The sequence below is a fragment of the Anopheles stephensi genome, chromosome 2, assembly GCF_013141755.1.
Source record: "Anopheles stephensi strain Indian chromosome 2, UCI_ANSTEP_V1.0, whole genome shotgun sequence".
Classification (NCBI taxonomy): domain Eukaryota; kingdom Metazoa; phylum Arthropoda; class Insecta; order Diptera; family Culicidae; genus Anopheles; species Anopheles stephensi.
The window spans coordinates 45,890,379-45,915,523 of record NC_050202.1 but is presented as its reverse complement, the minus strand read 5'-3'; the positions used below and the strand labels follow the sequence as shown (position 1 = coordinate 45,915,523).

Genomic DNA, 25,145 nt, shown 5'->3' with positions numbered 1-25,145 from the left:
CTGTCGCTGGGGAAGGAGCATCCGAAACCCGTAGGTCGAAACTTCTTTACGTTTGAGGCTGTCGTATCTATCAGAAGCTAACCGAACAATCGAGTACATTGCTATCAAATTACTGTATGATATACACATCCCGGTGGGAGGGTCACGTCACAACATTCCCCAACGGTGAGTTTAAAACGCTGGCAACAGCTGTTATTTTGGTGCGAAGAGAAACGTCAAGCAGTTGTTTATGTTTTCCTTTTCCGCGGCAACTTTTCCGTTTTGGATTGTGCAGGAATAATCAACACCAAACATGGTATTAAGCGATCGAATCTGCAGAATGTGTTTAACTGCTTGGAAAAACTTGTGCTCACTGTTCGATTCCAGCGTGAATCCAGACCTATTAGTTATCATTCGAAACATTGTAAGACTGGAGGTATGCGATGGTTCTTTTGCTCCGTTGCAATTGAGTTGTTCTGATGATACCTACCTACCTACCTGCCACTATCCACGTCTCTACTACGCTTCCACAGGTTGCCGAAGATGATACATTTTCAAAACTGATATGCAAACAGTGTATTTCGAGGCTGAAAACTATCGACGCCCATATAAAGCTGTTCCGGGAATCTGATCGCAAGCTGCGTTGTGCAGTTGATGACCACCATTCAAACAAAGACGAAAAGTGTACAGGTGCTCGTGACTTGGAAGTAGAATCCGTGTAAGTACAATAAGCAAAAGCAGCACATTTCGTACAGGGCCGGAAGGTATTTTGATTGCGTTTTTGTATTGTAGTAAAACGCAGCGCTCAATTGGCGGAACGGAAGAAACTGGGCACATCAATGACGACGCTGAAGCAAGGGACAGTAAGCCTATACAGCAGGCGGAAGAGCCAGAAATTAAATCCAGCCGTAGATCGGCACGCATTCGTAGCCGGTGTGGGCAATCGCAACATGAAATGGAGACGGATGACGGAGAATCACGAGAAGAGCAGGACTGTGACAATGAAAGCACGGGTAGCAGTGTCGAAACTGACCAATTTGTTCCAAATTCTCATAGTTTAGAAAGCAACTCGAAACAGCGGAAGCAAAACGGCGGCTACCATAATCATGAAACGAAACGCACGGTACGGCACAAATCTGACCGCGGTGTACCACTGCTGCATGATTTCAAATGTTACATTTGTAGCAGCGAACCGTTAGGCTCTCGGAAAGCACTAATAGAACATTTGGCAACGCACGTGGATAGGGTCCCGTACACCTGCAAGCAGTGTGTGATGGAAACGATCGTTCTAACGCGTGTGCGTACTTTGAACACGCACATGAAGATGCACGAGCAACCGATCAAGTGCGATTACTGCGATCGTCGCTATAGCAATGCGGCGGGCAAATATTATCACACGCACACGTACCATCTAGGTGGCGGTGCTCCCTGTACGGTCAACTGCAAGATATGCGGCAAGCAGTACGGCTCAGAAGCTGCACTCAAACAGCACATGAAGTATCACACCACGACGTTGAAATGTAGCCAGTGCGAGATGGTATTCAACCATCCGAACAAACGGCGCAACCACGAGCTAACGCACGACGCGAACCGGGGCTACGAGTGTGTCGTTTGCAAGAAGGTGCTGCAAACAATCGAATCGTACGACGTGCATCTGAAGAAACATTCCCAGGAGCGTAGCTACCAGTGTACGCTGTGCCCGAAGAAGTTTAACACGTCCTTCAACCTGATTCTTCACCTGAAGGTGCACGCAAAAAACTACAACTACAGGCCGGCCAAGTCATGGGTGGAACACTACACGGTAGTTAGTCGCGAACCGATGCAGTACAGGTGCAATCACTGCGAACGTTACAGCACCGATAAGGTGAACAACATGATCTCGCACCTGCAGGCCCACTTCAAGGAGTACGAGTGCGATCAATGCAAACGATTGTTTGCGACGGCCAAACAGCTGCGGGCCCATTATACCACGCACACGGGCGAAAAGTCGGAAATGTGTCAGCACTGTGGTAAGTGCTTTTCCACCAAGAATAATCTGCGCATCCATTTGAAGTGTCACGAGCGAGAAAGTAACGCTGCTGCTGCTGCTGGATGCGATAAGACCATTCGCGTGACCAGACCAGACGGCGGCACATGACTGTCCCCCCGAACCGAAATGATCGATAGTACTGTTTGAAAAAGGAAAGAAGGACGAATGGTCACAAGAGTACCAGTGTGGCCTGTGGAGTAACGTAGGAAGGCACAGAATCTGTATTCCCTAGTAATGTCGCGGGAGCAATACGGTGGCTAAGGTGTCAGTTATCTTGCTGTGAGTGCTTCTTAAGCATAGGATTGGAATAAAAATGGATCCATTGAGTTATCTGTTCTAATTTTATATCCATCGTCGGTCTCTTTTCCATCGTCTACATTTTTAACGTGAGTAAAGTAAATTAATTTGAAATTTTATAATTTTTTTTTAATAAATGACCCGCATCAGCTGCTTACGAAAAATGGAAAACACTTATTTTATATTATCAAATATACAGAAAGGAGCATTATTTGATAAGACACTGGTCCAGATGTTGGTTGATCAAGTTCAGCGTAACCGATCGACCACAGATTGGGCATTCACAGCTTTCTATCTCCGAAACAAATTCCACCTCGTTGCTCGCCGACTCTACAGGCGACCCATCATCAAGCACACGCCTTATGTCAGCATCCGTGTAGCCACAGTCACGCAACACTTGCTCCCGCAGTGCGTTCATACTAGGTGCCGGCATATCTTCCACGCTCGCGTCTTCCAGCACATTCGCTATGTCCTGCTCGGTGTAGCCGCATTCTCGTAGCAGTTGCTCCTGAGCCGTGATCAAATCGCTCGGTCGCGATTTTTTCTTGCTCTTTGCTGTTGTCGACGCTGATGCAGTTCTGGCCGGGGTGGTGGCCTTCGAAGTGGACGGTTGGTTTGTGTCGCTGGGCTTTGTGTTCCGTGCTCTGGGGACTTGCGATGGCTGTCGGGTGGAGGGGTTTGGTTCGCCGGAGATCAGTGAGTAGCATTGGTTAAGATGATCGCCTATCCTGCCACGAGTCATTTTTGCCAAACACATGGGACAGGACACAATTTCGTCGTCCGGGTTTTCAATCTTAATTTTTGCATTGGTACGATTAAAATCTTCAATCAGCTCGTCACTCTCATTGAACAGCTCGTCCATCACCGACCGATCGAGCAACGTGTCATCGATCATGGAGAGTGCCTCTTCGTCCGCCAGCTCATCATCGTACTCGTTGTCGATGAGAACAATTTCATCCATCTCATCGTTTTCGAACGAATCCACTATTTCGCGGCGGATCGATTCGGTGCGTTCCTTCTTTATGTTGTCCAACGCGGTTAAATCAATCGCATCGAATATGTCGTCGGAATCGTCAGACAACAAGATGGATTCCATCGTGTTACTTGTGCTACTGCTTGGTTCGGGTTTCACTTCTATGCGCGGCTTTTTCGATGAAGTAGGCTTAGTTCTGCTGCTGCTGCCGCCACCGCTGCCACTGCTGCCACTGCTGCTTGTAGGTACCGGAAATTTGTCCAACAGTCGACTTCTTCTTTCACCCGAACTATCAGCCGAACCGAGCACGAATCCAGTGCCCGTAAACACGGGAATAGGAGGCGCCGGTCGTTTCGGTGGTTCATCCTCATCGGATGTCAAATCTTTAAACTGTTTTACGTTGCGCAAATTACCTTCCGGCGGGGTTCTTATGGTTCCGTTACCCACCTTCCGGGACGTTCCGGGTGGATGCTCAACTTTGGGTATTACCGGACGCGTCTGTGCTGTGGGGGGTTTTCTTAATACCAACGTGCCACCACCAAAGTTTGGCTTTGCTCCGGGAGTGTATGTTGGCTTTTTCGGTGAAATGCTCGTTGAGGTAGAGTTGTTGAAATAGTTGGATATAACGTTTTTTTGACTGGGTGGAGTAGCTTTCTGTTTTGGATCATACGAACGACCCTGGCTAGGTGTTAGCGATGAACCCACAGCATTCTCTTTGTTGGCACGCTTACGCTTCGGCGATGGCTCCCGTATTTTGATGAACTCACCGCCACAGGTCAGTTTGTGTTCGTTCCACCAAAAGTCGTATGAACCCGGTTTGCGATTGGTGGTACGTTTTACCAGCCCATAGAACGGATGCTTGTGCTGGCATGGACCATTACACTTCCACCAGTGCGTTTTATACAGGTCAACTTCGTCGTGAAACGTGTGGTAAACCTAAACATAAGGAAAGAATTAGTTTTGTTTATACATATGCGACGAAAAGCGTACCGTAATGTTGGTGCCCGCTATTTTATTGATGCCGTTCATTATTTTCTTAAACGTTGGTCCATGTCCACCGTTCCCTTCCCGGATGCCAAGCACGAAACAGTACGCATGGATCATTTCGTGTAGCAGCGTTTGTATTAGATCTTTACGCGGGCGTAACTTGAGCAGCGGTTCACTCAATCTTATGATACAGCTTTTCCCCAAACGGTTCGACCGTTGGTAACAGATCCCGGCACAGTTGTACATTTTCTTGCTCCATTCCAGCTGAACACAGGACAATCGGGATTGGAAGAATTTCTGATTAAACAGTGGGAAGAGCGAGTAGATGTCGGGCGTTGGGTCCAATATTTCCCAGTCCGGGTGCACCAGGTTTTGCGTGCTGTTCAAATCTTTTCCCATCGTGTGTGCGTTTGCTGTAAGCTTAAATAATGCCAGTTCCCGTAGCACTGCGCACTAGGTACGCGTTTCACAACACATCCCAAATGCTGCTACGAACACAAACTGGGGGAAACGGTGATTGGAAATGTCAATGCGTGATTTATTTACATCCAGCAAAAAATGGCGTGGTTTACAACGACAGGTTTAAAACTTAGGATAGAGTTTGTTTTCAGGCGCTCCCACGAACAGTGTTGTTTATTTCGCAGGCTTTTGCAATCCATCGGGTGTTGTGTGCTTCATCAACGACCCAATTTCCACGTTCCATCGTAGTAAGACAAACGCGACGAGGATTGCTTTTATCGCCTATCATTCACCGCTCAGCAGTTTGCGCGTTGACCCGTCGTTCCCATCGCTCGCGCCTAGGCCGAGTTTGCATTCGGACCACGGCGACGTCCGTACGCCTGGACCACGCTCGAGAAGCGCCGGTTGTACTGGATGCGTCGCTTAGCGCGACCAGTCTTCTTCTTCTTTTTTTCCTTCTTTTCAACCTTCGGTGTCTGTCCCTTCACTTTGCCGGCACGAGCGAGCGAACCGTGCACCTTACCACCGAGCAGGTTCACAGCGACATCGAGCTCGACCGAGGTCAGCTGAGCCACGGTGGCATCTTCGGCCAGCGGTTTACCCTCGCAGTACAGGTGAAGCTCGCTCACGTCGGCAGACTCCAGTCCGGCCACCAAGGCTTTCACATGGGCAATGTTGTCGTCCGGCTGGACGTCCAAAACGTGTGTGCGCAATCCTCGTACGTGCAGCTGCATCTTTGCACTTGCTACTAACAAAAGTACATTAATGTGTTATCCCGTTAGTTGTATATATCTAGAGGCTCGCCAAGTACTTACTGGAAAAATCTGATTCTTTCTCACTGAAAACGGATCTTATTTAGGTTTGGAGTTGGAACTTCGGCTCCCAGTACGCACCAAAATAATGTGGAAAGATGGCCAATGTGCGTCCAGGACCAGGTAGTGCCATGTAGCTTTATTTGAAATGTCACAGTTTGACAGCACGGATATAAACAGTGACTCAGCTAGCCGTTCCAACTTCAAATTTTAATTTAAAAGGCAGCTAGGAATGCTTGCATTGAAAGCTCACAATTTCTGAATTGTTGTATTTCACTTAGCTTGGCCGCTCGAATTTGTAATCAAATAGACACTATTCGTTGCCTTCTTGTGATCCAACACTGAGCCGTGTTTCGGAAACTGTCATGAAATTGATGAATTTCAAGACGCGTTGAAAAACTAGGATGCGGAAGGGCGGAAAACGGATACAAAAGGATGTCAGGCATACCAAACCAGTGTGCCGGAGCAGGAGAATGTGTGCGAATAAGATTGCTCAAAAAATGGATTGTGGCCAACCTCGACCGAATGGAAAAAATCGCATATCTCAAGTTACAGCGTAACTCGAATGCATCAGCGCGTATGCCGGGAGCTGACTGTAGAACTATTCGTTGTCAATTTTTGCCAGAACCGCAAAGACCACCGCCTAACGTACGTCAAATCATCCACAATAACAACACAAACGGGGGAAAACGCGCATCAACAAAGCTTGATACTGGCAAACATGGAAATTATTTGCATTTTTCCCAAGTGTGTACCCCGAATTCCCGACTTTGTGGTGTTTCCGTTCACCCGCACGCGCCAGTTCGAAAACTGGTGGACTAGCTCCGGCTGGTCGGACGTGATCCCTTTGGACAGCTTGCCCGAGAAAATTTTGATCTGCGAGGAACACTTTGAACCGGAACTCATCAATAGACGCCATAGGGTACCGAAGCTTGCGCTGGGAGCTCTGCCTACGCGCAACGTAGAATGTGTGTTCAAAAGACATGGCCCGTTGAAACCAACGGCACCGGATCTAGTGTACTGCCGGCTGTGCGGACAGAAGCAAACCTGCAAGCTTGACGATGATCGCGATCTGCTGTCTGATCTGGACGAAATATTCCACTATCAGCTACATCTGTCCGACTTTACCACCCTGCCGACTGGTGTCTGTGGCCATTGTAAAAATCTGGGTAAAACGATGCAAACGTTTTGGAAGAAATGTTCCGATGCACAGGAAAGCCTCAAAACGATATTTAACAACGAAAAAACGAGACTTGCGTACGAGCCCCCGAAGGATGCAAGTATTGCGCCACGAGATAAAGAGCAAGAGTCTAGCAGCGTAAACGCGACCCAGAAAGAAAGCATATTCGTTCATAGAGAACATTTTCCAGCCGAATGTGAAGAGATTGTGATCGACACAACGAAGTCGGAGATCATCGAGGAGCAACATTTCGCCAACGAGTACGAGTTTGAATCGTACGGTGAAGAACCGCCTGCCAGCAGCACAGCGGACGAATGTGACGAGGAGATAGAGCTGCGCGAATCTGAAAAGCAACTTCTGTCGGAAAATTACGCGATTGACTATGGGGATGATTTTTCCTCGCAAGAGCTGCCGGCAAACTTTTCATCCTCGGACAAGGAGGAGCACAACGATGCTGGCAAACGCGTGGAGGAACCAACGCACATTTGCGAAATCTGTGGAAATTCATACAAGACGCTTAATCGGTTGAAAGCGCACCTTAATCTGCACAGCGACGCGCGTAACCATCAGTGCACCGTCTGTGGCCACAAGTTTAAGACGCGCCGAGGCCTGACGGAGCATGTGGAGTCGAAGCACGAACGCAAATCGTTTCCCTGCAAAATATGTGGCGTACAGTATAGCTGGAAGAAGGGACTGGAAAGGCACATGAGCACCACCCACAAGGGGAAGCCGATGAAACATGTTTGCAAAATTTGTGACAAAGCGTTCCCCGTGCCGCACAAGCTGAAGCAACACATGATGTTGCACACAGGCGATCGGATCCATTGTGAATATTGCGGCAAAGGCTACAGGTATGTAGAACGTTAGGATCTGCCTCCAATGCCAAGGGAAGTGCGGTGGTCGAGGCAGCAGCGATGCTAATCTTCACACGGCAGGACCGCGCAACGGCTACCAGCCGTACTGCTTCCCCGTACGCTAGACTGCCTATCCTGCTACGGGTAAAATAAAGTCAACGGAAGCCAGTAAACTCAGGCCAATAGTGTGGCCAGGATAGTGTGTTGGTTCAACTCTCTTTTCATTTCACTCTGTAACGTCCGTCATGCGTGGTGAAGTTCCAATAGCCTTTTTTTTTATTAAACCTTTCAATAGCTCGCTTGTTTGCAATTATGTTACTAAACCATGAGCCACTAGTTAAGGAAAAAAAGGAAAAGGAAAGGAAAAAAGTCTTGAAAGCTGGATTGTGAACTGTCCTTCTCTGGAAATATGAACACGCTATCGTTATTTGTACTTTTACCTGGCGCTGACGTTAGCCAATGGCTTTGATACTTTGCCTATTGAGATACTGCCTTATACTATTGAAACTGGCCGATCTAACGCTTTTAATTACCCTTGTGCAATTCGTCCTATGTTTTCCTTAGTTTTGGTAATGATCAGCCAATTAACAATAGATTTTTAATGCACAAGAATATACGTATATGCTGTTGATTGTATTATTGCCAGAAAATTAGCCCCTAATTTGCCAGAAATGGGCCATAATTTGGAAACCGCTCTCACAATACAATTGATTTAGCTTCTTATTGTAGAAAAAAAAAACAAAAACTAACGCCCCGTTTTGTTTCTCTTTGCAGATTCAACTATATGCTGACGCAGCACAAAATACGTGTGCATGAAATTGAGATCGAGGGCGTTAAGCTTTACAAATCGAAAAAGCTGGGAGATCGTAAGAAAGCGCCCATCATAGATGGTGATTCCTTAAACCACACACAAGAAAGCACTTCTTGTTGATGTCGATAAGTGATCGGTACGTAATTTAAGTAACGAGGTAACCAGTCACCAAGCCATCATGATAGGGAAAATCCTACCGACATTTTTTCTCACATGGATCGCTTACAGAGGATAAACAAATCTCGTAATTTATCGCATCCTTGCGGGCTCGTGCACATCGCAAAGGATTCGTAGCGCTCGTCGTTTATTTTTTAAATCGTGTAATGGTAAAAGTCTTCACTCTGCACACATCCCCATGCTGGAAGATGAGAATGAAATTTTACATATATTATATTTGAATTACATCCATATCGTGATCGTTTTTTAATGTTCAAGAATAAGTTTCAAAATGTGGTGAAGATTAAACCTTGACCAGCTTCAAATGGCCAACGCAAATAAAATAATATTATACTTCCTTCGATCAAAGAAAAGTCTATAAACAACATTACAATCGAACCGGTTGCCGATTGCTGCCACAGCAGATAGTTGAGAACTTAGCAAAGATTAACTTTTGCATAATTTCAACCTCTTGCTGGGCCTTGATGATTATCGCTTTCTGCTCTGTATGGAATAAAAATATTCAAATCGAGCCCCTGCACTTTGTCGGCCCTAGTTGCTCCATATTATTTAAATTTTCAAGTTAAACGATGCAAAAGATGACGGATAATTGAGTAGAACGCTAGGACACAGAATAATCACAGAAAATGTATAGAAGGGAAGTATAAACGATCCACAATAAAATGCTTCATTTGGCCACAGCAAGTCTGCTCAAAAATTGCTCTTCCACTAAGCTTGCTATCCCTCCAGGAAGGCAGCTCACACGTGCTACACTCAATGGTTCGTGCACGCTGTTACCACCACGGTGCGCATGCGCATGGCTTTTGATGGATCCGATGGAGGCATATAAACATGGCAAAAGCATTGTACCAACACTTGCGAAGCATCGAAAAGCTTTGGTAAATTGTCAATACGCATTGTGAGAAAAGTGACTGGTTATTATACAATTCCCACCAGTGTGCAGTGTTAGGAAGGGAGTAACGCACTGAATCTGAATGCAGCACAACTGCAACTGTTAGAGGAAGTAACTGTCTTCGGATTCGTGGTGCGTGCAAGTGAAACATTTTGGTTGATTGATTACATATGGTGAGGAATGCAATGCAGCTGAAAGCTTGCCCACAAAATACGTCATTCTAGTGCGCCCACACACAGAAGCGACAGTTTCAGCAGCATTCGTCATCAGGACGAAAGCGAAACGAAATGATTGCAGTGTATTGAGGACCAGCTTTTGATTAAACGTTGAGAGGACCTTTACGCTCGGAGCAATTAGTTGGTCGCTGCTGTGAGCAATACAAGGGCGAAACAATTTAAACATGTCCACCGTGGGCATACGAATCGATGAGGCTGTTGCGGTTGAGGACCAGGGTGAGCAGAGATGCGTCGGAAAGGAAACGGATGAGGAAGTGTGTGACGATGGCAACGTGGAGGTTGACATGAAGTTCGGTTTGTTTGTGGAAGGTGATCGGTCCATGCCGCGGAATTCGTCAGAAGACGAGTTTGATTTCGATTCTGCCTTTAGCTCTGAGTCTAATCAGGCCCTCACCGATGAAAGTACCACCATCGAGCGCCAGCACCACCACCACGGCGACGACGACGAACGGACCGTACCAGATGGAGGAGAAACGGTGGAGCGTGAACGGCTGAAGTCTCTCGAGGACGAGCATGAGATTCTATCGTCGAACCTGATTGCCCTCACGTCGCACTTTGCCCAGGTGCAGCTGCGACTGCGGCAGATCGTGGAGGCGCCTCCCCAGGAAAGGGACACGCTGTTGAAAAATCTGGAAGAGTTCGCATTTCTCGGCATACCGGAGATACAGCAAAACCCGGTAAAACAAAACATTCCCGAAATTGTGGCCAACCTCGACCGAAGCCCCGAGTCGGTGGAAAACCTGCGCGAAAAGCAACAGGAGCTTATCGAGCAGCTGAAATCGCAGCTGATGGATCTGGAGCGGTACGCGTACGAATCCGGCACGCCCGGCATTCTGCCGCAAACGATACTGCTCGAAAAGCAGAAGGTGATTATCGAGGAGATCAAGAAAAAGATCAACCTCAACCTGAACGAGCTTGACCTGCCCCAGCTCACCTCGGAAGACCTTCGGCAGCAGGTGGACAGTGCACTCGACGAGCTGGTGAACCCGCTCAAGATGAAGGAACAGTTGGTGACACAGCTCAAGACACAGATCCAGGACCTGGAACGGTTCATTGGGTTCCTGCAGACGAACGAGAAGGCGGAAATTAAAAAGCGTTTCCTGGAGCAACAGCAGCAGCAGCAGCAGCAACAACAGCAAGCCCACAGGCAGCATGGTACAGAGGCCTCGGCCAAGGAACTCGGGTCCGATCGTCATTCGCTTTCGAAGCCTGTCGTATCCAGTCACTGTTCCTCGAACATTGGGTGCAATAATGGTAACCAAACGGCAGCCGCAGCAAAGCGGGAATCGTTCAACAGCAAAGCCTTCGGTCTAATGGATAAGGCCGGAACATTGCTGCAGATGTTTGCGTTGTCTCAGTTCAACTGTGGCAGCGAGCATCGGACCAGTGAGGCAAACTACCAATCGAAAATGATGGCTCGAACGCGACAAAACTGTTGGGGCGACATTCGGGCCAGGCTGGAGTACGACGTGCAAGAGATAGCATCGTTGGTGCTAACATTGCAGAACGAAATAGCATCCAAGGAGTCGGACCATAACGAGGAGGACGAGGACGATTCGGCCGGACGTCCTGGTCGGGGCGGCAATAGGAAGAATTACGAGCTTACGCTGCTGGTCCGCAAACGTTTGGCAAAAACCATCCAACGGTTGATGCAGCATGGTTTGCAGGGAATTTCCGAAAACGCAAGCCACAGCTTGGTTCCATTCATATCGGGATGCTTCTCTGCATCGACGGGCGGCAGCAATCATTCCAGCATGAGCGCACGATCAAACGACGGCGGCTTTTATCGGTCGGATGTCCGGCGAAAGAGTACGGGTGGGGCGACAACTACTGCACCGACCAAGAAACAGCCGCATGCGGAGCACACGGCAAATGCGACAGTGGAAGACAATCTGTTTTCCCAGCTAGATGACGAGGACGATGACGAGCTGGAAGCTCAGCAGTACGAGAGCAATAGTGAGGACGCAATGCATGCCTGGGAGCTGCTGCTGGTGTACTACAACATCAAAAATGGCGATCGTTACAACTCGACACCGGCGAGAAAGCTATCAGAAAGTTTCAACCTGGACATAGTGGACGGTCGACCGTTATCGAACAAACAGGTACGAGGCGGGTGGCTTTTCGTGGACAGTCGTCGCCTGAAGTGTAGCACTCATCTAAATCGTTTTTCGTTACAGAGTCTTCTCAGTGCTATAGGTTCGATCGTAGCTTTGCACAGTCCCTACAAGCGGAGCTACGATTCCCAGTTTAAGGCATTCATATGTGCTGGACTAAAGTAAGCCGCAAGTCGTTATGTTCGTAAATGATATGTGTGCATGTACTAACCGGGGAGTTTCTTTTCGTCCTTCGTATAGCGCCCAGAAGTTAACACAATGGCTGTACCTTATTTTCCAGTGCAAGGAGCTGGTCAGCTCGCATTACACCAGCTGGAGCTACGTAGCCAACACTGGCTTTCGTGATGGCTTAAAGACGCTCGACCGTTTATCGCAGTACCGGTTCGATCTTCCAGTTGACCTATCGATTCGTCAGTTCAAAAATATCAAAGACGTTTTTATGTAGTCATACCATTAGCACCAGCAACAGCAGGGTCACGTGGCAATGGGTTCTTGCTGGGTTGGGCACGCCGCTACCAGCTATTTGGTTACTAAATAAGTGAGTTTGTTTTACCTACTTTCCAACGCGATAAAGTTGACGGTTCCATTGGACTGAATCGCTCCTCAACAGAAGACATTTGCACTATCAAGTTCGTTTAACACTTGTTATGTATAACGATAAAGAAATTTATCTTCGGTATAACGGAGAAAATTGTAACATACCTATCCAACCATAGCAACGGGGTCCACGGCTCGGCATGTGCGGAATAGAAGCAATCCAGCAAAAGATGGCTGAAAGGGGAGGAAAGTTGTTAGAAAATATCATTAAAACGGACCTTAACAAAATAAACCTAACCTCTTTATTGAGTTTCGTGCATAATACGCATATCCGACAGCGTGTAATGATCATTTAGTGTTCACGGGACACCCCAAAGCAAATTAACGCGCTTTCGGTTGTTTTTCAAAACCTCGCACTGCGTTATTGTTTTTTTTTATTGTGCCGAATTGGTATTTGGGCCTTTTTTGATAATAGCCACCCTGTGTTTGACAGTTCAACGAGACGGACATTATTTTCAAAACATTCTATTTACTCTACCGCAAGCAGCATGACCGAGAAGAGGAAGGCTCTGTTTATTTGCCTCGGTAAGTGCTAAAACAAACAGTTTAAAACTTTTCCCATTGGATTCGCAAAGAAGGATGTGTGTGAAGTTGCTCACAGTCATTTCGTAGGTTGAGTTTAGCTCATGGCAGCACCATAGCGAAACTATCGATGCATCGGTATGGTGAGGTACTGTTTTCATTGCTATGCGACGTAAAGTGGCGGGTGTCTCCGGCACCGGTAACTCCGCCAGTTTATTTCAAAGGCTGTTCCTGTCCATAAAGACTCCCTACTTGGAGTATTTGTTGCATATTGCAATGTGCTAGAATGATGTACAATAAGCCACCGGCTGCACTTCAGTGTGTGCAATAGTAATGTTATTGTTGGTGTTAACCTATGACCCGGTAATCATATGGTCAACGTTGCCGGTCTCAATATTTGAGTGACTTAGCCCTGACGAGCAAGTGTAAATGGATAGAGCCCTGCCTCTGCAATGAAGTATACTCTCAGGCTGTGACTCATGTTGGTTACATTGCTACATATTGTAACACAATTTTCAGGATTGGAACTTTTGCATATTTCTTGTATTACATAGCAGCCAACATTACTCGTTCTTATCTCTTTCAGGAAACATCTGTCGTTCACCGATCGCCGAGGCTGTATTTCTCAAAACAATCGACAATGCCGGTGTTGCCGATCAGTGGGAAGTGGACAGTGCTGCCATCGGATCATGGCACGTGGGCCGGAGCCCCGACCATCGGGCTTTGGCAACGATGAAAAACCATGATTTGCCGTACAGCAACAAAGCGAGACAGATTAAGAAGGCAGATTTCGAACATTACGATTACATTTTCGGCATGGACCGAGAGAACATTAGCGACTTGAAGGAACGAGCACCGAATGGAGGTGGTAAGGCAAAAATATTGCTGCTCGGCGACTTCGATCCGCAACAACCGGGCGCTATCATACGCGACCCTTACTATGATAAGGGCTCGGAAGGATTTGAGCAGTGTTACGTACAGTGCGTACGATGCTGTGATGGTTTTTTGGGCAAAGCTCAAAAGGGGGAAATCTGAAACGGTATTTAGGTTGATAAAAGCGTTTTGTTTAACTGCAATTAAACCAGTAAAATAAATCCATTCGATTCCTGTTTGCAGTCCAAGTGCGATGCTTTTGTTTTATATATAAACGTGAAAACAGTTGTGAAAAAAGCAAAAAGTGGTTCAATAAAAAAAGACAAAAACGGAATTTGAAATCCCATGACAGATGCAGGTGAACCAATCAAGCAGGCAAAGTAAACCTATCGTTGTTTACAAACCTAGCTGTCAACGGAGCCGCAGGGATAATCCGTGTTGCTGCACAATCCGTAGTCTGCTGTGAAGCTCTTCTTCCGTATCACGATCGCCGTTGCCGTCGTTGTCGTCGTCGTCGTCGTAGTTTTCCGTCGCCAAAAAATCATTGCTTTTCGGAATCCAAGAGCTGTGGAAAAGGTGCCAACATGAGTGTCGATGCGGCCATTCCTCCACCAGCGGTAAGTAACCGTGTTGATTAGTGTGCTGGGTGAATGTGGTCCGAAAATCGCGAACTGTACCGAACCGACCATTTTCACACCTGACCTGGTGTGTGCGGCGACGACGACGACGGAGTTGCAATCATTCTCGAAGTTTTCCCCATTAATGTGCCACACGGTTCCGTTGGCAATTTGCACCGTACGAATCGTTTTCTGGTTCGTCGCAATAGATACCTAATCCTTGGCTGTAAGGATCTTGATTAGGTGGAGTGAAGATAAAACATTCATTCATGTAACAAAGAACGGCCTCCGTGTGTGACTATCTGTCTGTCTGTCACACTGATGGCCTCCACTTTTAAAGTCCTTCCCGTTAGGGATCATAATCGGGGCTTTTTGTAAGCTAAAACAGAAAGTGAATGTAAAAACCACTTATTTTACAACATGCAGCCAGTACATGGGATGTATTTTCGCACCCAAAGATTGTCGAACGGGCGAACGCGCAATGTGTGCGCTGTCGTCGTTCGTTTTTTCTTCCAAGTCCTCTACTGTGCGGTGTGGTAGCAGCAGCTCTGTGTTCGCTGATGTTAGCGAAGCAAGCGAGAAAAATGGCGTCCGGAGACTAAGTCCCACGTCGCTGTCTGCGGTAAAGGAAAGTTGAAAATCGAATATCTCCGATTTGGTGCGTCGTACCGGGCTGGGAGTTGGTGCAAAACGCGTTTCAGCGAAAATGCTACCATTCTGGCGTGGGTTGATTTTTTCGAAATTTTTCGTCTAAGTCCCAACATTTTTTGGGACTTAGAAAATTTTCGCCTCCCTTGCGCCTTGTGTGTATGTGCTCTGGTGTGCGGGTCGCACCTTTTGCATCATGATATGATGTGGTGTTGTGCCGTCCGTCAGCGAAGTGTTCGGTATGACCGAAAAGGTCATGGGCCCGACAAGATTTGTTAAGAAGAAATATTTTATGAAATTACCACTAAGAATGAAAAAAATATTTTTTTATCCATTTTTCGCTCACTTCTCATGTGACGCATTGCTTCGTTGCCTTTGGCCTCGGGGCTGTGTGCTGAGTAGTGTAGTGCCCGTGACTAGTACTTACTGCCTACATTTTCGCTATCATAAGAGACAGAGAGACAGAGCAGTGAAATGTATTTTAAAACGCTCAATGCACCGACATCGTGTTCTTCTTTCGACACAGAAGACACACCGTACTACAGTCAGACACTCAGTCAGTCAGAGTCTCAGAGTCGGTGGTGGGCTGGCTTTTATTTTCACGAAACTTGTTTGCGCGAACGAAGTCTGTGTGTCGGACGGTAGGCCGATCGGCTGTGCATTTTACTATCAGCCGCCGCGAATGCTTTCTCGAAAGTGTGGTGCCGTGAATGGAAGAGGAAGTATTTGCAACGGCAAGCGCGTGAATTAACACGCGGGTGTCCGGGTCGCGTGGTGCGCGGTGGAGGCATGAAATTCAGCACATAGCACCAGCAACCGCGTTCAATCAAGGTGAATGGATGGAATAAATGCACAACAGAAAGGAAATTCGGTGCTGGATGTGTGTTGTGGATGATTGGGCATTGGTCAGAAACTAGAAATATTATAAAACGTGGCCGGAACACACGCTCGAAATCATGCGAATGCGATTCGATCGCGATACATGGAACAGTTAATAATTGATCACATGAATACAAGTATTTTTATAAGATAAAAACTTGTTCACCATTTTCAATTATTTATTCCTTGTATTTAACTTGACACCGGAAGATTTCTTCCGGTGGCATCTTAAAAAAAACAGCCGCTTTTTATTCTCCCAACACGTTGCTTTATTGAAACTGTTCTCTTACCTTCTTTTAATGGTCGGTTGTCTCTTTCGGGTATGCAAGCAGCATAAGGTTTTTCCTTGCCTAATGTAAACGGTTGGCCTCTTTTCTCTATCTATGTATCCCTATACGCATTGGTCAGCAGTTACTTTTGTCGTTCGATCAAGGGGAAGTTTTGGGAGATCAGCTGTTGGTTAATGTGCGGCATTACCAAAATATACGATAATAGAGCATAGGTAAACGTCGGCATAGCATGCGACCACATGGATGGTTTCCACGTTCTGGTGGTAGCGCACGTGTTAATGAAACGACGCAAAAAGCAGAAGGGGTGATGCGTATGATAATGCTACAAGCATGAAATTGGTTTGAGTGTTTGTGAATTTGTGAACGCCATCAACTGTATACGCGTTCTATAAGTGCGTGCGAAGGTGGATTTTACAATGCCGTGACACGGACACAATGATAAAATCATTCACTGTGATTGCCTGTATTGCACACTTGATAATCTCTTATCGATTGTGAATTCGCTCCGGAATACTTCCGGATATGGTATTTTATGTGTCTTATTGTATATTGTGTGTGAAGTGAAAATATTTGGTGGAAACTGGTTGTAGGTTGCTTCTGTTACCCAATGTACTATTATTAAATGGACGAACAATGCAAACTACGATTTTTTACCGATTTTCTCCCTGTCCCTTCTACCCCACTCCTTACTTACAGGATTCCTCCAAGGTGATGAATGGAATGATCGACCGGCCAAACGGGGTGAGCAACGGTCATTCGGGAAGTGGTGGTGAAAACGGCGATCGGCATAAAAGTCACAAAAGCTCGAGCAAGGATAAGCATCGGGATAAGGATCGGGACAAAAATCGCGAGAAGGACAAGCACCGCGATAAGGATCGCGAGCGGGACAAGGACAAGAGTCGCGACAAACACAAGAGCAGCAGCAGCCACTCGTCCTCTTCGAAGAGCGGAACCACCAGCTCGTCAAAGTGAGTTGCGATGGACAAAAGGGTGAAATATTTGCACTTTTCCTAACTCTTTTTTTTGTTAATCATTTTAGAGACAAAGAGCGTTCGTCGGATAAGGAGAAACATAGTTCCAGCAGTAGCAGCAACAAGGATAAGGAAAAGAGCAGCAGCCACCACAGCAGCTCTTCGACGCACAAAAGCTCCAAAAGTGATAAGGACCGGTCGAAGGATAAGGAACGGGACAAAGACAAACATCGATCGCGCGAGGATGGCAAGGATCGGAGCGATCGAGACAGGAAGGATAAGGAGCGCGACAAAAGCAGCCGTAGTAGCGATAAGGACAAGGACAAGCACAAATCATCTTCCTCTTCCTCGTCCAACAAGGACAAGGATCGGGATAAGCATAAGAGCAGCAGCAGTAGCGGTGGCACCGGCAGCTCCAGCCGTGACAAAGATAAGGACAAGAACAAACATTCCAGCTCGAGGAAAGATAAGGACAAGCACTCTTCGTCGTCCTCTTCCAAGCACAAGGACCACCGTCGCCGAGAGGAGAAAGAGCGGGAGGAAGGAGCGCCGCAGCAGGGTAGCGAGGCGGTAAAGGTGAAGGAAGAACCGGACTCAGTTCCGCAAGCGTTTTTAAATGGCGAGGGTCACATGCAACAGCAAACTGGCACACAGCTGGACAATCGGGCAGGGGGAGGAGGAGGAGGAGTCGGGGTCGGCAAGCCACCGCACGATCCGTTGGACATTTCGCAGGCCAGCTCATGCGATTACTCGATGTCTCAGTTCCGGGCTGATGAGACACCGTTCGCACTTAAAGCCGAAACGATGGACCACAACACTTCCAACCAGGATGAAGATTATCAGGAAAATGACGATGATGAGGGTGACGACGAGAGCCGTTACAATGACTTCAACAACGAAAACGGCCACCACGAACAGCAACAACACCAACATCAACAACAGCTACAACAGCAACAGCATATGTACCAACAGCAGCAGCAGGGATACTTTGGTGGAATGCAGCAACAGCACGAACAGTATCAGGCGGATGTGGCGGCCGCGATCAAACAGGAGCAGTACGAGGTTAAGCAGGAGCACCAATCCGGTCGGGAGGATGAATCTGAAGACGATATACCACTGTCGAAGCGTAAGAAGAAGGATGTGGACGAAGGATATGAGGATGGAGGCAAGAAGAAGAAGATAAAGACGGAGAAAAAGGACAAGAAGAAAAACAAGAAGCGTTCGTACGAATCCGATGATGGGGGAAACGACGACGATGAGGAGGAGGATGTCGACAACAAGAAGAAAATTAAAAAGACCAAGATCAAGAAGGAGGCGCCCGCAGCAACGCAGAATGCAAAGAAGGTGAATGACCTACCCCCGTGTACCTGTTTTGTGTACAATACGCGCACCAGCTAACCCTTTTTGTGGAAGATGTTTCTGTTGCTGCGTGTTGTGGCCGTGGAAGCAAATTACTAACGTTTTATGGTTATTGTTTCTCTTCCAATTGTTGCTACGATACGTCAGAACACCAAGCAGGCCAAGACTGCTGGAGGAGCAACACAATCAAGTCCAACGAAGGCTGGCCGAGTAAAGAAGGAAGAGGAGGAACAGGAGGTGTGGAAATGGTAAGTTTGGAGTGTGTGTCACTTGAGGAGGAAGGTAAATTTCTTCCCCGTAGCAGAACGACGAGGTGTTGCGCTGTGTAGAGGATTGTGGAAAATGGAAATGCTTGTTTTGAAAACACTAGAGCCCCTACGAACGGACGGACACACAAACAGGACCGGCACAACGCGGTACCGGCGTTTGTTTGTAGATTCAGCTTGGCGGAGAGTGCGCAAGAAGTGTGAATTTGGAAAGTGAAATGTATCGTGTTGCATTCAGCTAGTGTGTGCGTGTATGGAAGGTGTGTGTAAACCTTTTCGTTAGTTCGCGTACCCACCACCATAGCGCTCGGTGGCGCTTTTCAAAGCGCGAGCTGTCAAAAGCGAGACGATTTTGACAGTCAGACGATATTTTACATGCCGTTCTGCTCCCATCGAAGAAAAAGAGTGTGTGAATGAAAATTGTCCCTTTTTCTACCAGTGAATGTTGTCTGCTTTCCGTTCGGTATACTCTTCTTGCGTGCTGTATCGTGACGGATGCAGAATATGGCTCCGTACGGTTAGAATACCATCACAAACGTCGTCGACGAACTGTTCACGTGTAGTTGTTGTCCGCAATTGTGTCCATTTTCCCCATACCAGTGCAGCCTCTCAGCAGCGGGTGAAAAAGCGTACAAATGTTGCTAATAGCCAGAAGAAATTAAATCAGTGGTGTGCACACAAATTCTCATCCAAATGTGTGACGTAATGGGTGGACGTTTGTTAACGTTTGTGGGTGTTTCTTGTCTTTCTTTTCCGGCGGTTAACAAACCGACCCTTTCAGGTGGGAAGAGGAAAAGCGTGACGATGGAGTGAAGTGGAAGTATTTGGAACACAAAGGGCCGGTATTTGCACCACCGTACGAACCACTGCCCCGGCACGTAAAGTTCGAGTACGATGGCAAGGAAATGTTGCTCTCCCAGGATGCGGAAGAGGTGGCCGGATTTTATGCACGTATGCTGGAACACGATTACACCTCGAAGGCAGCGTTCAACGACAATTTCTTCAAAGATTGGCGCAAAACGATGACACAGCACGAGCGTGAACGGATTACGGACCTACGCAAGTGCAACTTCCGTCCTATGGCTGCCTACTTTGCCGAGCAAGCGGAAAAGAATCGGAACCGTACGAAGGAAGAAAAAGCGGCTTTGAAGGCGGCCAACGAACAGCTAATGAAGGAGTACGGCATTTGTGTAATCGACGGGCATAAGGAAAAGATAGGAAACTTTAAAATTGAACCGCCCGGTCTGTTCCGAGGCCGAGGTGAACATCCGAAGATGGGACTGGTGAAGAGGCGCGTCATGCCCGAGGATGTCATCATCAACTGCTCGAAGGATAGCAAAATACCGTCCCCACCGGCAGGCCACCGATGGAAGGAGGTGCGCCACGATAACGCCGTGTCGTGGTTGGCCTCCTGGACCGAGAATGTGCAGGGACAGGTGAAGTACATCATGTTGAATCCAAGCTCCAAGCTAAAGGGCGAAAAGGATTGGCAGAAGTACGAGACCGCCCGCCGGCTGCTGAAGCACATTGACCGCATTCGCGAAACGTACCGCGACGAGTGGAAGAGCAAGGAGATGCGCATCCGCCAGCGTGCCGTAGCGATGTACTTTATCGATAAGCTTGCCCTGAGAGCGGGCAATGAAAAGGACGACGATCAGGCGGATACGGTCGGTTGCTGTTCGCTGCGCTACGAACACATTGCGCTGCACAAGGAACTGAACGGGAAGGAGAATGTGGTTGTGTTTGACTTTCTCGGTAAAGATTCCATCCGGTACTACAACGAGGTGGAGGTGGAGAAGCGCGTGTTTAAGAATTTGGAGCTGTTCAAGGAGAACAAAAAGCCCGGCGACGACCTTTTCGACCGGTTAAACACCTCAGTGGTGAACGAATATTTGAAGGGATTGATGGATGGTATGTGCACTTTCTGGCGAAAACCGGTGCTGAGTTTTTCGTTGCAAATAGTCTAATCTTTGTCCTTGCTTGGTCTTCCGCTTCTTGTAGGGCTTACTGCCAAGGTATTCCGTACGTTTAACGCTTCGTACACGCTACAGAAACAGTTGGAAGAACTGACGGACCCAGATGCTTCGGTCCCGGAGAAGCTGCTCGCTTACAACCGCGCTAACCGGGCAGTCGCTATCCTGTGTAACCATCAACGGGCGGTGCCGAAAACGCACGAGAAAAGCATGGGCAATCTTAAGGAAAAGATTCGTGTGAAGCGCGAGCAGATTGACCAGTGTCAAAAGGAATTGAAGGTAGCTGTCGGATGTGAGGGAGGGGACGGTAAAAGGAGAATGTGTTATTTTAACATTTTTTGGGTTTTTTAAGGATCTCAAAAAGAGCAACGTTCGTGATCCAAGTGCGTTCGAGAAGAAAAACAAGCAGCTGGAAAGACTCAAGGATCAGCTGAAAAAGCTGGAACTACAGGAAACGGACAGGGATGAAAACAAGACAATTGCTCTTGGCACGTCCAAGCTGAACTATTTGGATCCTCGCATTTCCGTCGCTTGGTAAGTAGGGAATTTTCCATACAGAGATGGTATACAATAGTTTTTTTTTGGCGATTTTTCGTATATCGTATATCGTTTCGTATATCGTAAAAAAAGTAATAGCTGTGTAAAAAAGAAGTGCATAAATTGAAAACAAATATTCATGCCCGTCTTATTGGAACATAATTTTTATCCTTCCTTTCTCTTCATATATTTGTTTTATCTCTAATATGCTTGAGAAATCATAAAAAAACTGTTGTTACACGGATTCATACAGCTAGGAAAAAAAACCTACGGAATATTCTGTAATTTACATTTGTATTGATTTTTTTTAATATTTTTTCTCTTTCGCCTCGAACCACTCTTTTAGGTGCAAGAAATTCGGCGTTCCAATAGAGAAGATTTTCAACAAAACGCAGCGTGACAAGTTCCGGTGGGCAATCGATATGGCTGACGAGAACTACGTGTTTTAAAGTGACAGTTTGGTTCAACAATGCTGTTGCCGTCGTCGTCGGCTAGTGTCTGTCTGTCTGTCCCGTGGGCCCGCGTTGAGTTGTATTCTCAACGTCCGTAAAGTAAAGTATCCCCCTCCCTTCTGCTCTGCTCTGTTGTGGGTTGGTAGACCGTGAAACATAGCCCATAAAAAATCGATCGGCGAAGCAAACTATACTTCCAGTGGAGAAGGAGGGGAGAAACCCCTTACAGGAAGGAGGGCAGGAAATGCGAGGTTCGTGTTTTTTTAAACGTTTCCTCACTCGGAAGATCGCGCCGAAAAATGGTTGCAAGCCTCTTGATGCAATTACATCAATTCATAGATATATATATTTTTTATTTGCTAAGATTTGAACGCGTCGCAACGCGATGCGGACAGAGGTAACGTTGTGCGTGACGTGGAAATGTTGGTTGGTTATCTTTTATTTTAAGATATATCATTTCAGTAGTGCACAGCAGAATGCAAGACGACGACAACAACAACCATTACTATAAATACACACAAACACACACACAACATTTGCTAGCGTAAAACATTCATGAAACCCCCCATGGTTTGGTCATTCAAAACGTGATACGAGCGGGCGCTAGTAATTTCCTATTTTTTGTGCAAAAAATCGTTGCATACGATCTTTAAACCTAGAACAAACCTTCACTAGCGAAGCAGGACCGCGGGGGATATAGCTGTAGGGTTAGTTGTGTCGTTTCGTTGTTTTTTCCTTCTTCCTTCTGTGAAGTTCAGTTCATTAGCGACAAATGCTTCTCGTTTTGGAATACAAACAAGCAAACAAAAAAGCACGTGTAAAAAGATACATTGATAAGAGTGAAATGCTAGGAGTGTAGGTGAAGGGAGAGAGAGAGAGATCCGCGAGGAAGGGTCGATAGGAGGGAGGGAGAAGACGCAGGGGAAAGCAAGAACGGGCTACTACGAACGAAACGTTTAATTTATTTTAGTAAAATTCCCATCAATCAAACACACCGCAAATCGACTATCTTTCAGCAAACGGGGCGAACGTGTTAGGCAAAACGTGTAATTCATCAAATCGTTTTAGTGTGTGTATTGCGCGTGTCAGCGCGGACAGAGAACGGTCCGAGACGGTCGTATTGTGGAGGTGTGCGTGTGCGTGGTAGAGTTTGGTTTTTGATTTTAGTAAAAAGAGAGAAGAAAAAACGAACATAAACAATTAGATAAATTAACATAAAAATCGTACAATCGAGATCGGCGGCAGAGATAAGCGGCCACCGGTGTGAAAAGAAAGGTGGTATGTATGGGTGAGTGTTTAGTTAGCGTTTATTCTGCAACCAAGTGTGTTTCCTTCTTTATTTTCCTAGAGAGAGACTATAATAGCTCACCGTTATCTCTCTCTCCCTCTCTCTCTATTAATACTTGAAATGCAATACGTTTTTTCGTCTGCTGTATGCACGCATTCTCTTCCACGCAGAAACACGCCTATCATTGGCCCCCGATAGCCACTGATGGGGGTTTGCAAACCTCTGCACAATCATTTTATGTTAAGCCGTATTATTTGTAGGCGTAGAGGCCCTGTGTTTTTTTTTATTATAGTTTTGTTGTGTAACACCGACGTTACTACAGGAGTGCACTTCGGGCGTAAGCGAAATCAATGTAAAGTACTTTGATAGGGATAAAGATGACTCAAACAAGAAAATATATATATTAAAACTCAAGCAAAAAAAAACTACAGTAATGGGGGGATGATTCGGCGGGAAAAAAGAAGGTACAGCATCAGCTTGTCGTAGTTGTCGAGGGAGGGAAGTGACATTAATTTTAAAGTAAAACGAAAAAAAAAAGCGGAACACACGTTGCCGACTGCCTGCTAACGTCGAAGACCACACGAGAAATAAGCAACGGCCGTGTGGGTTTTCGTTGTTTTCTTTTCTTTTTTTCTGTTAGCTAATTGTGTGCATTGGAACCATTTCCGAAATGTTGGGTCGGATATACACTAAACAACATCAACATAATCCATCCCCGTCCCCCCAAACAGAGGATGGCCGATTGGCAAGAAGCGTTAGCTTTGTAGGTAACGTGTGAGACGTAACGTTTCGCTAAACAAAACAGATACAACAGAAAAACGAAAGGTGATAAGGGCCCACTACACGAGGCGCTGCGATCTTCATGAATTGGCCTCTCCACAAAAGTCCAACCCATCGTCGTCATATCCATACCATACCGATGATCATCTGCAAAAACAAAAAAGGGAAAATTAGTTTTTTTGTTTGCAATATTCGATTTTTAAACGATTCAGTCGAGAATATATATAGATTTAGTGTAGTAGAATGAATAATATGCAATTACCTAGACATTCAATTCAGGTACGCGAACAAACATACATGAACTGAGTGATCATGATGATGATGCGGAAAGAAAAGGAAAACCAACCACCATACACCATTTTATGGGTACCGCCGAAATAGAAAGCTAAGGAAAAGGACATACACACACACGACGGCATGGTATTGGGTTGGTGAGACACGATACGAATTGTTATGAACAAGGGCTTATAGTGCCGTGCCGTGATGCTGTCCATGCACGTGCGGCAAGGACGGAAAAGCGGAACACTACTCTACTGTAACAGTAAAACAAAAAAAAACACAATGGCGGAACATAGTGTTTGTAAGCAGCAGCAACAAAACACACACACAAACCAACAAACAAACAAAACAAAATTACTTAGGAACATATTGAGGAGAGAGAAGTGCGAAATGGCTGATGAATGATGATTTGATGCAGATAATACATGATTTAAATAAATAACTTTAAGTGAAAAATGAACCTATAGAAAGCCTGTACTGTACGGCGCTGTATGCTTGTCTTCTCTTTCATTGGCGCTACAAAATCGAAAGCTCTAATGCCCTTAACGTGCCACACTTCTTCGTCGTCTTGGCCGCTTGAGCAGGTCGATAGCATACGGTCAGGTTTCTAAACCCCTTTTTCAGGAAACTCGTCTCAGTGTTTGTATTGCAGTTGTTTGCATACGAGCAACTTCCTCGGTTGGGCATGAGTCCGGTATCCTCATTACGTGCCCCAACTATGTGTAAGTCTGGCACTTCGCCGCAGATGTCCGTCCGGTGATTCCGATGTCATCCGCAAAGCCAAGGAATTGCAGAGAAAAGAATGTGACCCTAAATTTGAAGATAAGATTCGTACGTCCTCTGGCCTGAGGTCCCGACCATTCGACTAGACCGAATAGAAACAGGATTTCTAGGTAAAATATTTATCGAGAAGTGAGTGAATCAACACACAAAACTCCGGTCGGAACTGTACCAGTCTGAGACATCTGAGAGTCTGTTCAAAGCTGGTTAATTGTTTATTGTCATTATAATTCA

The 25,145-nt window shown here is 46.5% G+C and overlaps 7 protein-coding genes across 9 annotated transcripts; 5 read left to right on the top strand and 2 right to left on the bottom strand.

Annotated features, from left to right (window-relative positions):
• The first annotated feature begins 14 nt into the window (after window positions 1-14).
• LOC118506912 (zinc finger protein 813-like) lies at window positions 15-2,353 on the top strand. Its single transcript, XM_036044705.1, has 3 exons — window positions 15-415; window positions 513-697; window positions 772-2,353. The coding sequence occupies exons 1-3, from the start codon at window positions 293-295 to the stop codon at window positions 2,114-2,116; spliced, it is 1,653 nt and encodes a 550-aa protein (XP_035900598.1). The 5' UTR covers window positions 15-292; the 3' UTR covers window positions 2,117-2,353.
• Window positions 2,336-4,774, bottom strand: LOC118506902 (sprT-like domain-containing protein Spartan). The gene is made up of 2 exons (XM_036044685.1): window positions 4,269-4,774; window positions 2,336-4,214 (listed from the first exon to the last, which is right to left on the bottom strand). Exons 1-2 carry the CDS (start codon window positions 4,662-4,664, stop codon window positions 2,514-2,516), a joined length of 2,097 nt encoding a protein of 698 aa, XP_035900578.1. The 5' UTR covers window positions 4,665-4,774; the 3' UTR covers window positions 2,336-2,513.
• An 8-nt stretch (window positions 4,775-4,782) lies between these two features.
• On the bottom strand, window positions 4,783-5,692 carry LOC118506957. 2 transcript variants are annotated; one of them, XM_036044777.1, is made up of 2 exons: window positions 5,540-5,692; window positions 4,783-5,469 (listed from the first exon to the last, which is right to left on the bottom strand). In XM_036044777.1, exon 2 carries the CDS (start codon window positions 5,456-5,458, stop codon window positions 5,063-5,065), a length of 396 nt encoding a protein of 131 aa, XP_035900670.1. In that variant the 5' UTR covers window positions 5,459-5,469; window positions 5,540-5,692; the 3' UTR covers window positions 4,783-5,062. The 2 variants fall into 2 exon arrangements, with proteins under 2 accessions (XP_035900670.1, XP_035900671.1); XM_036044778.1 differs by having other exon boundaries at window positions 4,783-5,472; window positions 5,540-5,668.
• Window positions 5,693-5,798: 106 nt separating this feature from the next.
• LOC118506899 (RUN domain-containing protein 1) lies at window positions 5,799-12,667 on the top strand. Its single transcript, XM_036044679.1, has 4 exons — window positions 5,799-7,567; window positions 8,345-11,788; window positions 11,864-11,961; window positions 12,041-12,667. Exons 2-4 carry the CDS (start codon window positions 9,851-9,853, stop codon window positions 12,243-12,245), a joined length of 2,241 nt encoding a protein of 746 aa, XP_035900572.1. The 5' UTR covers window positions 5,799-7,567; window positions 8,345-9,850; the 3' UTR covers window positions 12,246-12,667.
• LOC118502384 (zinc finger protein 479-like) lies at window positions 6,258-8,501 on the top strand. Its single transcript, XM_036034606.1, has 2 exons — window positions 6,258-7,567; window positions 8,345-8,501. The coding sequence occupies exons 1-2, from the start codon at window positions 6,258-6,260 to the stop codon at window positions 8,499-8,501; spliced, it is 1,467 nt and encodes a 488-aa protein (XP_035890499.1).
• A 143-nt stretch (window positions 12,668-12,810) lies between the features above and the next one.
• Window positions 12,811-14,040, top strand: LOC118506955 (low molecular weight phosphotyrosine protein phosphatase 1-like). Its single transcript, XM_036044774.1, has 2 exons — window positions 12,811-12,922; window positions 13,506-14,040. Exons 1-2 carry the CDS (start codon window positions 12,886-12,888, stop codon window positions 13,952-13,954), a joined length of 486 nt encoding a protein of 161 aa, XP_035900667.1. The 5' UTR covers window positions 12,811-12,885; the 3' UTR covers window positions 13,955-14,040.
• A 204-nt stretch (window positions 14,041-14,244) lies between these two features.
• Window positions 14,245-24,591, top strand: LOC118506893 (DNA topoisomerase 1). Of its 2 annotated transcripts, XM_036044671.1 has the most exons (8): window positions 14,245-14,409; window positions 16,923-17,194; window positions 17,266-18,541; window positions 18,704-18,804; window positions 19,604-20,733; window positions 20,824-21,074; window positions 21,148-21,329; window positions 21,679-24,591. In XM_036044671.1, exons 1-8 carry the CDS (start codon window positions 14,377-14,379, stop codon window positions 21,779-21,781), a joined length of 3,348 nt encoding a protein of 1,115 aa, XP_035900564.1. In that variant the 5' UTR covers window positions 14,245-14,376; the 3' UTR covers window positions 21,782-24,591. The 2 variants fall into 2 exon arrangements, with proteins under 2 accessions (XP_035900564.1, XP_035900565.1); XM_036044672.1 differs by lacking the exons at window positions 14,245-14,409; window positions 16,923-17,194; window positions 17,266-18,541; window positions 18,704-18,804 and adding an exon at window positions 19,205-19,491.
• The last annotated feature ends 554 nt before the right edge of the window (window positions 24,592-25,145 follow it).